Source organism: Eublepharis macularius, chromosome 4, assembly GCF_028583425.1.
Source record: "Eublepharis macularius isolate TG4126 chromosome 4, MPM_Emac_v1.0, whole genome shotgun sequence".
Lineage (NCBI taxonomy): Eukaryota > Metazoa > Chordata > Lepidosauria > Squamata > Eublepharidae > Eublepharis > Eublepharis macularius.
In genome coordinates, this window is record NC_072793.1 from 44,392,968 (window position 1) to 44,407,728 (window position 14,761).

At 44.7% G+C, this 14,761-nt stretch overlaps 1 protein-coding gene across 2 annotated transcripts in view; it reads right to left on the bottom strand.

Moving 5' to 3' along the window:
- LOC129328356 (syntaxin-binding protein 2-like) overlaps positions 1 to 14,761 on the bottom strand; it is a 40,033-nt gene that overhangs the window by 2,329 nt on the left and 22,943 nt on the right. For both annotated transcript variants that reach the window (XM_054977367.1, XM_054977368.1), the window contains 13 exons: positions 13,891 to 13,994; positions 12,115 to 12,263; positions 11,420 to 11,504; positions 8,113 to 8,243; positions 7,881 to 7,988; positions 7,521 to 7,578; positions 6,428 to 6,493; positions 5,526 to 5,606; positions 4,394 to 4,532; positions 3,926 to 4,032; positions 3,423 to 3,515; positions 1,042 to 1,127; positions 14 to 171 (listed from right to left, as the gene is read on the bottom strand). In XM_054977367.1, the coding sequence (XP_054833342.1) occupies positions 14 to 171; positions 1,042 to 1,127; positions 3,423 to 3,515; positions 3,926 to 4,032; positions 4,394 to 4,532; positions 5,526 to 5,606; positions 6,428 to 6,493; positions 7,521 to 7,578; positions 7,881 to 7,988; positions 8,113 to 8,243; positions 11,420 to 11,504; positions 12,115 to 12,263; positions 13,891 to 13,994 (1,365 nt within the window). The remainder of the gene's footprint in view (positions 1 to 13; positions 172 to 1,041; positions 1,128 to 3,422; positions 3,516 to 3,925; positions 4,033 to 4,393; positions 4,533 to 5,525; positions 5,607 to 6,427; positions 6,494 to 7,520; positions 7,579 to 7,880; positions 7,989 to 8,112; positions 8,244 to 11,419; positions 11,505 to 12,114; positions 12,264 to 13,890; positions 13,995 to 14,761) is intronic.

Sequence of the window (14,761 nt, forward strand, 5' to 3'; positions counted from 1 at the left end):
CTGGTACACTTACCAATCAGCACCTCCCACTTGCCATCAGTGGCCTCTGTGACTTCATAGGCACAGCGCATCTCTGACATGGTTACTCCTCCCAGCACGTAAATAATGAGGCGGGGACCTGTCCGGTACTCAGTTGCTGTCTTGGTCTTGTGCCAATGACCAAAGCGAGCACTATGGAAGAGAGATACATATGTGCATAGGGGGACCACTTATAAGAAGACTGATAGCTATAAGCACTTCAGACAGCCAGACTGGCTCCATCATGAGGTCAATTTTACACACATTAGTCTAGCATACTTTTAATTCAGGCAACTGCCTATTAACAGTTTTCAGTGCAGGACTAATTGCATGTGCAGTAAGAAGTTGGGTGTGTGTGTATATATATATATGTGAGTCTGATTAAAGCAACAGACATTTATCAGCCTCCCCACCCAAGAAGCGAAGTACAATTATAAAAGTTTGAAGAAAAGAGTCTTCACACTTGCAGGTAAATCCATTGCTCTTGAGCCTCATACACGGTTTGTTGCGACAGAATGCACACAAAAAGAGCAGTTTCTTCTTACTTCCTCTTGCAACCATCAACTAAAGCCCTGCTGGCTCACACTTTCAGCGATTTTTACATACCCCCTCCCTGCAAACCCTTACCCGCCAAGCCTATCTGAGCTTCATCAATATACCTTCTTTCTCTGGTGCCTGAATACAGTCAGACCCATTGTGCACTAGCAGCTCCAAGGTGCTACAGACACTTTCTTGGGTACATACTTCTTAAAACAGGAGAAGACATTATGATGCTCCCCTGTAATTAAACTGCTTCACATACCATTCTGATCACTTCTTGTATTGGTTCTAAACTGCCCTGTGCCTCAGAATATGTTACAGTCATACACAGATGGCTAACCTGTGCATTTCCCCCCTCCCTTTCCCCCCTCCCAGAGATCTAACACCAACAAGTGGACCAATGATTCAAATCTGTGCGTGTGTGCGCATGTTGGTGATGGAGGAGGATGATTCAGCATTACAAATAGTGACACTTTTGCTCACCTCACAGCAGTTTGAGAGCAGGGGCCTGGAGCAGGGCAAGAGACATAAGGCCACAACTTCTTGTCCAACTTGTCGTCAATGGCATCCTGTGAGAACACAGAGAAGAGATGGGGTCAGCATCCTACATGGATGGAAAAATAAATAAGGCTCCAGGCTTCATTACATCCTCTGATGGACTTGCAAAAGAGGTCAAGGTTCAAGGTGAGCCATTCAGCAATTTGAAGAAGAAAAGGCAAGGGAAAACCCACGTGGCAGGTCCTGAACACTTGAACACACCATGGGAAGGCTAACCTAACAACACAGACAGGAACATAAGGCAGATTACAGAAGACACCTTGAACTGCCACAGCTGATTCACCCTTCATTTCAAAACTTGGTGACTTGACATTTGCTTCTCTAAAAAACTCTCCTTTGGGGCAAAAGTACTCTTGCTCTCCCTCGTGAAGTATTACTCACAGCTCAACCTCTGGGAGATGGGACCACTGCTATGCAACTCTCAGCCCACTGGCATGCAAGCTGGCTCTATGAACAAGCCTACACTATATGACAACAGGGTAATGCTTTATAAATAGGAACTTTCCATTAATCCTGTTCACTGTCTTTTTACAGTGGGAGCTTAACATTTCGTGCAGCCCTTCTCACAGAGATACATGGAGCTGGCTGGAAGGTTGGGTGGATGAGGAGGCTCCCTTGATTGGATTAACTAATGGATGGGAGCTGGGTCAACTGCTTGCCTGCAAATCCTCAAGAGGGCAGTATCAAAATGAATTGTCAAAGAAACTGAATCCATGCCATTCCATGTCCTGTGATGAAGAGTGGCCATGGCACAAGTTAAATTGGATCATACCTAGATGTGTCACCTATAAGCACACCCAAAACAAGGTAAACTCTGATGAGTGCCTGTGAGCAAGTGCCCAGCAAAATGGAAACTGTGTTGCTTGAATGGACCCAAGGAAGGGTCCGGGTGATTTCACTACAGGTAGACTGGCCTGCAGTCTGCATCTTAAAGTGCTTGCAGATGGTTCTAGGAGACAGGATCATATATGTGGTTTCAATGCATTTTATTCATGTTAACCAGAACCCCTGGAATTCAGAGGTCTGCGAACCTGGCTAAGGCATTAAAGGCTCAAAGAAGATGGTAAAGGAGACCTACAGACTAAGAAGAAGATTTGCTAAGTTCTGGTTAAACTAGACAGAGCCGTTTATGGGAACCTTTGGATAAGTAGCTGGAGGTGAAAGATAATTTGTAGTCAAACTAGCCAAGGCACCTATAAGAGTCTCTTGCTCCATAAATGTTTGGAAATTTGAGGAATTATAAATAAATAATTGGTTGGTTGGTTCAGTTGCAAGAAGATGGCGTAACTGATCGTTTGATCTGCTTACTGTTTTCTGCTATACTCACCAATGCAGCAGAAGTAAAGCTAGGCACAAATGTGGGTGACTGCTTCTTCCCTGCTATCACTGAAAAGACCTAAACTAATCATATCCTCTACCACTGAGGTGCTGTCCACTTTACAGCTTTTAGATGTTACCATCACTGCCACTGAGTAAGGTAATATAACTGTGTGTGTCTGTCCATCCAGCTTTGTTGCTGGCCTGGAGAACTCATTTGTAGCTTTTACGCCATGTTGGCGGTAGAAAATGTTGTTAAATTGCAAAAAGCTGACTTACAGTGACACAATAAGGTTTTCAAGACAAGAAACAAACAGAGGTGGTTTCCCTCTGCCTGGCTCCGTGCAGCAACCCTGGACTCTTTTGGTGGTCTCCCATCCAAGCACTAATCCAGGGCAACCCTGCTTAGCTTCTCAGATCAGACACAATTGGGCTAGCCTAGGAGCTTTACCCCATTACTAGGATACTGGGCTGCTGTGTTTAACAGAAGTTTAAATCCATAAATCTAATCAATAGTGTGCATGGTTTGTCTTGATCGCAGTAGAATCCTGACAAGACTTAGGGCAGAGTGGAGTACAGTGCAATATCTACACTAAATGCACAAGCAGGGTGCTTTAGTCAGAGTGTACAATGGCTTCCTACCACTTTATTCCCCAAATCTTACAACTGATTTCCTAATGACTGTGGGGTGTCCAGGCTGCCAAGATGGAAGATGTCCTTCCTCTGCTCCTGGTTCTGTGCTACAGTACTTAATCAAGAACACAATATTTTTGCCTTACATGCTACAAGGCACTAGTGCTGCTTTGGTCTCACCATTTCTCATCTTGACATGGAAGTTCTGAACAGCCTACCACAGTGAACCCCCTTTTATATAGCTTCTCTCTCTCTAGAGGCAGATGCTCTCAGCAGTGAATCACTGAGACTTCCCATGATAGGTGTTGCAAAGATAATCTCTCCCTGAACCTCCCCTTCCTCTGGTCCTTGTATACCTCCATGACATCCTTTAGAATGGGGGTCCATCGAGAGAGCTGGTAGGTAGATTCCAATCTCACTTTCCTCACAGGTTTCATTTGTCCACTGTCCTGTAAGGAGAAAACCAGTAATGGGCGAACAGCACTGGAGGGTACATGTGGGGGGCAGGGTGGAAAGCAGGAAAGAAACAGAGTAGGAATAGCAAAGTCTGCAAGGAGACTGGTGGCTTACCTAACTGGGTCCAGCTGTTCTGGTCAAAGAGAGGTGGCAAGAGAGAAAAAGAACATACAGCTGATTGAGCAAAGAGAGAGACCAGCAGAGATAAGAACACCTGCATTCCTTCCTCAGGGGAATCCACCTTCAACAGAAAAACCAGAAGTTTTTCCTCTCCAGCACCTTCCAAGGCCCCCACATCACAGTGGTGATACTATACACATTCCATTACCCAACTCAAATTCCTCAAAAAGCCTTGGTATACCTGTCTACGTAGCACATACGACATGGCATGCGGATTAATTACCTCTGGCATGATGGGGGCACCCAGGCAGTGCATATTGTAGAGGACATCTCTCTCGTGCTGTATGTTGGCATGCTGGATGAGCTTCATAAGGTTCTCCTCATTGATGCCTATGCCAAGGGAATACAGCTCAGACACAGCACGCCAGGATTCTGTACTTGGCCAGGGGTTATCGGAGCATGGGCCCTTCTGCTCTTCACCCCTCCCAGATCAGTTACCCCACACAATGAGTATGTGGCACACAAACATCTAAGATGTGACATGTTTAGGAGGAATCACAGGTCCCTCATTAGGAAGACAGCATCCCTAAGGTTCCAAACAAACACACCTTAGCCTAGCTCAGACAACAGGGAGGCAGGCTGGTGTATTTGTGCAGAGGATGGGAACAAGCAGCTACATGAAATGTACTCATCCTTTCCTTTACCGCAACCCTTATAGTTGCTGGGAGGGGAGAAAGTGAGCAGGGAGTACCATTCTGGAGAAAGACGCAAAGCAGGATAATGCGAATTTTGTCAAATGCTGGCACATTGGCATCCAGGACAATCGGCACAATAATCTTCATAGGATTTTTGACTTTCTCTCCATCCACATCTGCACCCGTGGCCAGGTCCTAGGAAAAAGGAATTGCCTCTTTTCAGTTGCTTTAAAGAGCAATAGTTCAACAGCGCTGCAACAGACTCGCCTCCCAAGGTAAAAGAAGAGTATTAACCAAGAGTATTAACATTTATTGTGTGTATGCCTGGCCTGAGCACTGAGGCAGCCTCAGGGCTTTTCGGAGCTTCCTCGCTGCTCCTGGGTATAGTTTAAGCTACTATTTGTTAAATAAACGCTGGTTAGTCTACCTTATATACATGACAGTCCACAGTTTGTTCATTAACCCCAGTTAGTCTACTGCTTGCCTCCTTTCCGACCTCCAAGGATCATCCCTGGATACTGCCCCACATTCCCTTGCGTTGCCAGGCTGCGAGTACTAAGTGTGCCGCCTGTTTGCAGTTGATCAGTTATCAATAAATGAGAAGGGACTAAGGAAGCGATACACCTCGCCTCCTCACTCTCAGCTAAGAGTTGTCAGTCTCTCTCCTTTTCTCTCTTGCTGCCTCACCAAATGCCCTGAACTTTTAAACTCTGAAAAAAGGGAAACATTTTACAACCCAGCTCTTAGTGTTTTGTTGCCTTTTATATTTCTCCTCCAGAGCAGCTGAAATCTTTGGAGCACATCCCTGCTAGGCGAGCCACCGCTAGCAGGGGAGAGGAGACATCGTTGTTTCTCTTTGGGAGCAAACCTAAGCAGGTTTTCTCAGAAGTAAGCTAGGCAATGAAGCTTACTCCCAGGAAAGAGCCTTTAGGATTGCATCCTTAGTGTATGCCAGAAGCTAAGAAGAATGCTGCTACTAAACTAACTGAGATTTCTCTATTTAGACATCATGGCAAAACATAGATAGCAGAAACTGCAACTGACAAAGGTACAAATACTGATTCAGAATCTCAGTTCTGGACCCACCAAACCACCAGAAGTTTTGGGAAGCCTGCATTCAGACATCACGTTAAACCAGAAATCAAACTATGTTTTAGTCTCCGAGTGATTCTTTAAAGTGATTCTCACCTGCTCCACACCGCACAGCTTCTCCACAGTGCCCTTGAAGTTATTCATACAGTCCTCTGCAAGGTGCAGATGTGTGGAATACTGCAGAGTGGAAAAGAAGGGGGCGTGGATCATTTTAATCAGCCACAGGCCTAAGCTATCCCTCCCTCTTCCTTCCCAGGCAAACTATCTGCTCATGGGAAGCAGACCCTCTAATGGGCAAATAGTGGCAAAGCAGAAGTTGAGGAGGTACCTATAGAAGTCACAGGGCTGTACTTATTACAAAGCAAACAAAACAATTCTTCATCGAGACAACCCAAATGCTGCAAATTAAGCATTTTTGTCTACCTTTATTTGCATTATTTATTCGGCTTCTGCTACTCAGGGGTACAAGCAAGGAGTGAAACAGGGCAACGAAGCCTCAGGCATTGGAAAATCCTACCGAGCTCCCTTGTTGACTTTAGAAACATTGCACACACACTTTCAAGCCCATCTCTGCAACCATTATGGCTAGAAACACCAGGAAAAGAGAGGGTTCTCGAGATGCTTTGATTCTCCTGCTCTTGCACACAGCCATGTAGCCTGATCCACTGGCAGTACACAACACTCAACAAAGTAACTCAAAAGAGATCTACATCCTCAGAAGTACTGGTTGTACCTCTGCACAGAAATTCCTCAATCTAGTTTCAGGGTCAGCAATGCCCCCAAGCAAATGAGTGCTAGACTGGAGGCCCTGTGGGATATGATGCCAATTACCACAGGGAAGAAACCACAGCGCTTCAGGAATCATGCTGCAGAACAGCATGCAGCCAATTCCCTTACTGAAGGCAGAAGCAGTTTCTCTCTGTCTCCTGCATTTCCATATTCAGCTCAGAAAAGAATTAGTAGCCCATAAGCAAGCTCCAGCTTCTTGACTGCTTTACCTTGTGAAGCTCTTTCTGATATTGGGGCATTTTCTTCAGGATCTGTGATAAGTCTTTGATATTGGCCTGGGATGGAAACAGAGAAGTCAATAACCAAACAAGTTTCCTCACAATCAGTGGCACAAACAGTGACAGAGAGGTTTTAAAATTCAGTCCCCATGTGAATGTGTGACTGAGAGTTGAGTTGGGCTGCCACAACCCTCCTGTTAACATGTATTTTAGCCTTAAGTCAGCAGCTTCAGAAGTTAAGGACTACCCATCTACATCTTGTGATCAACGACAGCATGGATGGTTCCATTTTGTCTTGCCTATCCCTTCTGATTGAAGGCTCTCCCTGTGACAAAGCTAGCTGTTCCTAAACTGCTTTGAGAAATGCCTCTGAGAAACGCCTCTCTCATGGATTCACATATATTATCATTACTCCTGCTCCTCTGTTCTAGGGCCAAGATTTCCCTGTTAACTGTTCTCTCAATTTTGTTTTCCCCAAGCCAAGCTCTTCTTGGCTTGCCCATGCCGCAGGAACTGCTGTTTGGGGAGCACCAACTTCCTATCCAGAAGGGCCAGAGAATGGGAGATGAAAGTATATAACACTGTTTTTTCTGTTGAAACTTAGAGTTAAGTTACAGGGGACGAATTACACGAGAACGAGCATGTGAAGGGAATCGCAATATTAGCTGGGAAGCTAAGTTTTAAAAGAGATCGGAAGGATTTGTCAATTTCCCCTCTCCACAGAGCCAGGGAGATGGCTGCTCAGAAGGTTTATTTCCTGTTGCCTCTCAGATGGGGAGGTGAAACTGACAAGAGACTTCAGGAAGCAAAGTGGAAATTAACAAACCCTCTGAGCAGTGATCTCCCTGGCTCTGTAGAGAGGGGAAATTGACAAAGCCTTCCGATCTCTTTTAAAACTCATTTTCCCAGCTAACATTGCGACTCCCTTCATGTGTTCATCCTCATATAATTCGTCTCTTCTAGTTTAGCTCTTGGTCCTTGTCCCATAAGCTGACTGGATAGACATTGCTTAAGAACTATACATAAGCCACTTTGAATTCCACAGATGAAGAATAATAAACAGATACAGGCCTAATAGAATTACCTTGTCTGTGGTGAGTCTTTTGCTCTCACAAAAAGTACGTAGGAGCTCAGTCACTTTCCTGTGGAAGGAAGTTACAACAAGAACTAGAACCCAACAGAACATACCACAGTGATGGGACTCAGCCTCTTCAATAAAGGAGAGAGTTCTATGTGGCCCATGAAGGCTAGGGTTCCCAGCAGCAACCAGGACTTCAACACTGGGAAGAGTGGGGGGGGGGGGAGTCTGCCTTCTTTTAGACCCAAACTGTAACTGAGCAACCCTGAGAAGTGCGGCTACAACTACAGAAAAGGTCACCTCAGACACATCTAGGATGGTCACAACTGAAGGGTTGTGTGTGTGTGTAAAGGGACAAGTGCTCACTTGGACACATCAGCAATGTGCATGTGGCGCAGCTGCATCCAGAGGTCATCGTCCTCATCCAGAAGTACCACTTTTTCCCGTGCATCGCTGATACCTGTAGATTCATATCTGAAGGACAGAGAAGCAAAATAAAAAAGAGGCTAGATAATACACACACACACAGTCTCTCAGTGGGGAGGCAGAATTCTCTTTCACGTGCCCTTGCTGTGCCTCCCCACTCCGTGTTTCTCACCTGTAAGTGTCCTGCTCAATGTTAAGCAGGTCGTAGGCCATGGCCTGGAAGGTGAGTTCATGCAGAAGTGGAGACACGACATCGTAACTTCGATCCACAATCAGGAGCTGAGAGCGAGATTTGTCAGGGCCCTGAGAACAGTGACAAACAGAGGACAGAAGCTGTGATGGATCAGACCAAAGGCTCATCCAGTCCAGCATTCTGTTCACACAGTGGCCAACCAGCTGCTTCTAGGAGTCCCACAAGCAGGAGGATGGCAACAGCATCTTCATACCTATGCTCCCAGCAACTGCCTCTGGTACTGGAGGGAGTAGATATCCATCATGACTAGCAGCCATTGATAGCCCTGTCCTCCATGAACTTGCCCGCCCTCCATTCAAAGTCTTCCAAGTTGGCAGCTGCCACCACATCCTGTTGCAGCAAGTTCCACAATTTAACTATGCATTGTGTGAAGAAGTCTGTCCTTTTGTCTGTTCTGAATCTCCCACTCCTCAGCTTCAGTGGATGACCTCAGTTTCTAGAATTATGAAAGAGGGTGTCTCCACATCATGCATAATTTTATAGGCTTCTCTCATGTCTCCCTTTATTTGCCTTTTGTCTAAGCTAAACAGCCTTCAGCATTTGAACTGGTCCTCATAGAGCAGTTGCTCTTCTAGCCCCCGATCATTTTGGTGGCTCTTTTCGGCACCTTTTCAAGCTCCATAACATCCTTTTCCAGATGCGGTGACTAGAACTGTACACAATATGCCAAGTGTGGTCTCACCACAAGGGTGATATGACGACGACAGTTTTGTTCTCTATTTCTTTTCTAATTATGGCCAGCACAGAATTTATGTTTCTCACAGCAGCGGCACAAGGGGTTGCCATTTTCATCGAGCGATTCACTACCGCCCTAGATCCCTCTCTTGGTCTGCCACTGCCAGCTCAGATCCCATCAGTGGATATGTGAAGTTGGGATATTTTTTTGCCTCAATAGGTATCCATTTACATTTGCTCACACTGAATCTCATTCGCCATTTTAATGTCTTTTCCCTCCGTTTAGAGAGATCCTTTTGGAGCTCTTTGCAATCCATTTTTGTTTTAGCCACCCTAAATAATTTGGTGTCATCTGCAAACTTGGCCACCTCAGTACTCACCCCTAACTCATTTATGAACAAGCTGAAAAGCATCGGTCCCAACAGGGATCCCGGAGGGACATCGCTACTCATATCCCTCCATTATAAGAACTGACCATTTATTCCTATTCTCTACTTCCCGTTTTATAGCCAATTTCCAATCCCTAAGAGGACTTGTCCTCTAAACTCGTAACTGTGAAGTCTGCTCAGTGAGGTTTGCTCATCAGCATGTCCCTCATTCTTACGCACTTCATGCACAGACAGCGCGGCCCCAGGAGGCACTCTGAACCATCTTTTAAATGCCAATCATAGAAAAAACAAAGGAAACAAGCATCAGTCCCTGTCCCTGCCATAGCTAGGCTGCTTCATTAGCTACCAGCTGCGTGCAATCTCTCCAACATGCAGAGGCACAGTCAGAAATGCAATTATTTAAATGTACAAAATCCCTTCCCAGTTGACAGCACGTAACTCCCATTAATGCAGAAATGACTCAGTAACTTGGACACGTCAGGCTGCTCAAGCTGCAGGGGAAAAGAGCTAGCCACTGGCTGCCTGTTCTTTGACCGCAGTTTACAAAAGCCCCCTTGACAAGGGAAACCCTTATTAGCCTTTTAAGGAGACCTACTACTGGGAAGCACAGCCCTTAGGTGAGGCTAAACATGGAAAGGAGTAGCCACAGCGTCCAGATAATGCTGTCCCAAGCATGGAAACAAAGGGTGGGTAGGTGGGGGGCAGCACACTGGCAACAGCTGAAAGGTCCAGTTCATGAAACCTTTTATTTTATAAAAAGAACAGCAGCAGGTTTTCCCCCTCCCTCCCTGTTCATGTTGGGATTTATCAATAACAGCACTAAGTCTCCATTTCCAAGCCATGTAGCAAAGCTAGCCAGAACGAGGAAAACATTTTTGGTTTGAACATAAAGAGTGCAACGCACCTTTCAGCCAGTAGGGAGCAGGAAAAAATACAGCCGTTCCTTACTAAAACAACTGATATTTTCAGATGAAACAGGACAGAAAATCTTGCAGCTTTTCACAGACGAATTAAAAAAATAGCTGGGAGAGTGTTTTGATTCCTCATATGACAGACTCCTGGCTAAACCCTCTCTTACGCAGTATATTCTCATCAGCTCAGGAAAGAGCACTCTCAGTAATCAGCCCAATGACTTGGAACAGCCTAGGAGAAGGCAGCCTGCACTGGCTGTTTTTCATAGGGCAAGCAAACTTGTTCTCTTATAAAGAGCACTTTGGGAGGTAAAGTTGGTTTTGTTGGTAGAGGGTGTAGAACGTAATAGCGGCTGCTTAGTAACTATTGAATAAAATAATATTTTAACTGTTTTTGCAACTTGGTAAACCACCTTGAGTCATCAGAAAAAGGCCTATGAAAGACTGTTCATAGGCCTCCCACGGACCACCTAGTTTACCCCTTCGTGTAAGTTTAAATTCAGCTCAACTCACTATAGGATGCAATGGGTAACTCTGTGAAAAGCACATTTTCTGGCTCTCTGGCAGAATATCCCAGCATTTTGCTGAACAGAACAAGCCAATAGTCAACAGCAACATTTGCAAGACAAGCTTTCCCACCTGTTTTGAAAAGCGCTTTGAAGAGGCCACTTTTCATTGCTGCACCTGCTGTGTTAGCTGGAGGCCTGCAGTTACTTCGCTAACCTGACGTGGGCATTGCAGAGATTGTTTATCATGTTGGCTTAAAGATCAGTCACTTCTGTGGATACTGCCCTATAAAGGAGTTCCCTCAGATCTTTTTTGAAATCATCTTCTGCTTGCAAAGCCTCTGCTGCTGGGAACTGCTCAGGCAGCAACAGAACAGTAGCTGGTGGACAAACGTGCTTTTCCGTGTTTCCATGCACTGTCACTGTGAACAGCTATAGCCCAGCCAGCTTTGTTGCTGGCCTGGAAAACTCGTTTGTTGCTTGTATGTGCATACACAATGTACATCATTTTCACATATCAATGCACAAACATTAAAAAATGCATCCATTTAGTAGAAAAAATGCAATGCAAAGAAAAAGACAAGAGACAGAATTCAATTTTCATGAGAGATGCAAAATTAAAACAGGGATGAGGAATTTAATGGCATCCCTACAGAGCAGCTGTCTTGCAAAGACTGACATGACATGGCTCTCACTCCTCCTGCTTTAGTTCCATAGACTCTGAGGACATCCCCACACTGCTCACCTCTCCCATGGTGGGGTTGTCTGCTTTGAAGGCGTTCAGCTTTGCCAACACTGCATGGGCCAACAGACAGCAATCTTCAGAGCCACTACATCAAAGAAACACAAGGCTCTATTTAGCACCTGCACTTGACCGTCAGATATGTGCAAACGGCAACACAGGCGCCTCAGCAAAGCCAGGGATCTGGCCAAGCTCCCCACTCTACTGTTCAAAGCAGCTTGGTTGTCAACTTCGATCCTTACAGCATTGTGACCACTTGGGTGTGTATCCCAATCCTATCTATCATGGTTTTTACCTTGCCCTTACTTGAAGGAGCTCCAGGTGATTCACATGGTTCTTACCTCTTCCATTTTTAACTCACAATAGCCCTGTAAGGTTACGCAGGATAGTAACTGGCAATGGCTGAATTGAGGGATTTGAATATGGGTCTCCCAAGTTCTAGGACAACACTAACCACCTACATCACACTGGCTCACCCTACTATTTATTGCTGGAATATAGAGAATATCTCTTCACCAATCATCTTCCTACTATGAATAGCTGGAAAACCTCTTCTCGTTGTCCCCTGCAGCCATTCCACTCACCATATGGCCTATTTCACTCTTCTTGATTCCATGTTGAAAACCAGGAATAAGCCCTTATCGTTAATTACCCACCCGCTCCCTCTCCTCCACGTATGATGAGACCATGACACTAACTTTCTGTAGCGAATCGAGGGGTACTCCTTGAGAGTGTCACATAACGTGGCGATTTGTTCTGCCATTCTTTCTAACTGATTGTTCTTATCTTCTCTGCAGTACGGGCTAAAGAGATTGTGGAAACTCTGGGGATTGTCCAAGGAGTACACCTGGAAAGAGAGAAGAGGATCAGAAGATAAGGGTGGTGTATCAGCCAAAGTGCAGAAGGCATTTTGAACTCACGGGACTCAATCAGCCCGAGAATCACAGAACAGTCCATTTATCTTTAATCTCTCATATTAAAAGGAGGCCATACAAACTCAACCACTAGAACCTTAACAGTCAATTTCTTAACTAATGACACAAAACAAAATTGCTTATTTCTAAAAACAGTCTCCTGAGGTCTCTACTCACACCTCCTCTGGATGCCAACTGATGCAAACTCAACTGGGCATCTCCTTGGTGCTATATCTTAAATCAACCTGATGTAGCTTCCTCACTCAGGACATTACGTCATCATCACTGGAGTAGGTGCTAATGGATATTTGTGAACTCTGGATACGTAACACTTTAAATCATTAAGGGCTGTCAGATCCTTGGCTCAGAAAAGCCTGTAATTTATCTATTATGTGTCCTGGTTTTTCCTAGTTCTGCCTAAGTCTCCAATTAGCATTATTACCTCAGGCTCTTTGTGACTGTCATTCACCATATGTATGGAGCAGTATTCGTCACAGGCTGCTTGCAGGAGGTGTTAAGAGCAGTATTAAAGTCTAATAGCTGCAAGACAGTTTGATGAAAGGGTTGCCAGGCAAAAGCAGGGAAGGAAGATCGACTGCTGCGGAACCACAGCTAGCTTTTTTCATACAATTTTAAACTCCTAGTTCATTTTCCGTATAAAAATCAGGAGCCCCAACTATTCTCATGTCCTGCCACTAAACATACTATATATGACAATAACAAAGGTCTGTATCACTTTATATGGAAAAATTGTATTCATGATCCCACTTCTGAGAAGCAGCATACCACCAGATAAAGGGAAAGGTAGAAAAGGTCCAGAGCAGAGGCAGGTGAGGCCAGTTAGGTTGGGGAGGGGTGGGTGGGTTCTGCATATGCTGCCTTGGTCCTTGAGCCTGATAGGCAACTATGGCAGCAACATTTGAAATTCAGGAAGTTCAGCTTTAACTGGAGACAGGCAGGAGAATATTAGGGCAGCAAAAACTATTAGAAGTTAGACTGGTTGAAGCTCAATTGTATCAATCATTTGCTCTTGAATTTTAATTTATGGGTTTAATTTTTGGTGAGTGTCTTTGCAATTTATAATGGCTCACCACCTTCTGTGCCTTCTGCTAAGGAATGGTAATGGAGTTTAGTTATGCCCTATCCGCATATCTAGTGCTCTTTTTTGTGGCCACATACAGCATCCTTTTACTGTACCTTTTCCAGATTTTCTTGCCTTAATTTCATAATTTGGCTTCTTTTCTAGTATGTTACTAGTGAACAGTGCTTGAATGAACCAGTTAATTCATATTAGTGAAACCCCTGTGTTTCTACTGGCTGGGTATCACCCACTGGGTTGATAAAGGACCAACATTAAAAAGAGATATGTTTGACTGGTTATGAAGACAGGATACTATTCTCAGTGGTGTAGCTTAGAGAGTTCTGGTTCAGGGTTATTCTACTAATTTTCTCAAATTTCATAGAGCTATTACAGAAAGCCCCCAGTTCTTTAGAACCCAGTGAAAGGAAACGGAAGGCCTGCATTCACACATCCCACTCTCTGCTTGCCCTTCTTCTCACCTGTGACTCATAGGGAAGGAAAGCAACATTGATTTCCTTAAGAGTTTTGATGGCTTTGATGATTCGGGACTTGCCTAGTTCATTAAAGAGGTTCTCGGGGCAGGCTGAAAGACAAAGAGAGGAGGTTGAGGTGCTACTCTTGTTCTCTTACAGAAACACTTCTTCCCCTGCCCCCATTTAACTTTATTGCACAGTAACATTATGACAATATGCCCACCCAGACAGCTCTCAAAATGGGAGTCAAATGATTCCTGCTTCACACTAAACACCAAAGACTCTTGGTCTTGTACAGATAAGCCACAAGAATTTCCAACAAACTCACATAGAAGCACCAATGAATAAAAATTGTTCTTAAAGGAGAAATGTCCTCTTCTCCCTGAGCTATGCTGGACAGATCTTGTTTTTTCATAGTTCAGACATGGAAACCTACTTTTGATTCCTCAAAAAAACTTCACAATATTACAATATGCGCTTGGGTGCACAGCCAAAGGCCTGTAGGTAAGGTGCATCATAAGACAGGATGTCTTCATATTATTTAATGACTTCCCCTCATATGGGGAACAGCATGGCACACATGCCTGATATTCTCAGTTTGAGGAGTCCATGTTGCAAAGTGTTCTTCTATCCCACAGTGAGTTCCTCTCAGAGCCAAGCTACAAGAGACGAATTACACAAGGACATGCACGTGAAGGGAGTCGCAGTGTGAGCCGGGAAGCTGAGTTTTAAAAGAGATCAGAAGGCTTTGTCAATTTCCCCTGTCTACAGAGCCCGCAAAGTTTGCTCCTCAGAGGATTTGTTAATTTCCTCTTTGCCTCCCGAAGGCTCTGTCAGTTTCACCTCCCCTTCTAGGAGGCTAAGAGGAAATTAACAA